This window comes from Myotis davidii, unplaced genomic scaffold, assembly GCF_000327345.1.
Source record: "Myotis davidii unplaced genomic scaffold, ASM32734v1 scaffold399, whole genome shotgun sequence".
Taxonomy (NCBI): domain Eukaryota; kingdom Metazoa; phylum Chordata; class Mammalia; order Chiroptera; family Vespertilionidae; genus Myotis; species Myotis davidii.
Genome location: NW_006292094.1, coordinates 4669244 through 4670377, shown reverse-complemented (window position 1 = coordinate 4670377; position 1134 = coordinate 4669244). Strand labels below are relative to the sequence as shown.

General features: G+C 61.7%; 1 protein-coding gene across 1 annotated transcript in view; it reads left to right on the top strand.

The window, feature by feature from the left end:
* GRID2IP (Grid2 interacting protein) overlaps window positions 1-1134 on the top strand; it is a 30394-nt gene that overhangs the window by 20950 nt on the left and 8310 nt on the right. Inside the window, exon 12 of the mRNA XM_015565147.1 lies at window positions 994-1128. Coding sequence (XP_015420633.1) covers window positions 994-1128 — 135 coding nt within the window. The remainder of the gene's footprint in view (window positions 1-993; window positions 1129-1134) is intronic.

Below are 1134 nucleotides of genomic sequence, written 5' to 3'. Positions count from 1 at the left end.
CCAGGCCCAACCCTGGAGCCCCTCTCTGCTCCGTGGCCATGGGCTTGAGTTCTGGGACCGCAGCAGCCTCCACGGCGAGGGGCCGTCAAGGTCAGGGTTGTCTTTGTCCCTCCGCGTCCCCTCTGAGCCTCACCCCTGCTGTGGATCTAGAAAAGCAGAGGGCTGCCCCCCAAGGAGCCCCGGCCAGCACGTGGCTGCTGGGTGAACGGGTAAGTGCGGCCTCGCTCTGGGAACCGCACAGCCGGAAAGGTGGTTGCTCACAGGACTCACACACACACACACACACTCTCACACACACTCACACACACCCACACACTCACACACACACACTCCCCCACACGAACACACACTCTCACACACACTCACACACACTCACACACACACACTCACACACACACTCACACACACTACAGTAGCTAGTCTGGTTCTGGCAAATTTCACTTGTTTTCTTCACCCTTTCAGTCTGAAGATGTGAGATACTAGGTAACCAATGAAGCCTAATTCTTAGTGTGCAAGGCAGAGATGAGAGCAGGGATAAGTTCCTACCCTATCACACACTCACATACACTCTCTCTCTCACATACACACACACACACACACACACACACACACACACACACACACACACACGATGACTCTGCTGAAGTGCAGAAGGCAGGACCCCTGGCGATGCTCCTGGGAGCCGAGGGCCTGCAGGTGTGGGAGGTGCCCATGACCCTGGGTCCGGGCCTGGAGAAGGCTCCTTGGCCCTCGGAGCTGTGTGCAGTGGGGCCCAGTGGCACCCCGGTGTCACTCCCAGGAGGTGCTGGGTCTGGCCTGTCCTAGGCAGTGCCCCCACCTCGAGCCTTCGGTCCCCCTCAGGGAAGAGCAGGGGGAGCGGGGTCCCACGGTTTTTCTGTGCCGTGTCCAGAGAGGGAAAGGAAGGTCCCAGGGACACACAGAAACCTGCCCCGGGCCCTCCCCTCCAGCCTGCACTGGAGCCCAGGCACTGAGTGAAGCTGGGTCCTCACGCGCCCTCCCCCACCCCAGGGCCCAGGACCCTGTCCGGCATCTCCTGGCCCAGCGAGCGGCTCCGGCCCTCCCCCTGCTACTACCCGCTGTGCTCCGAGGGCCCGGCCTCCCCCAGCAGCTCCG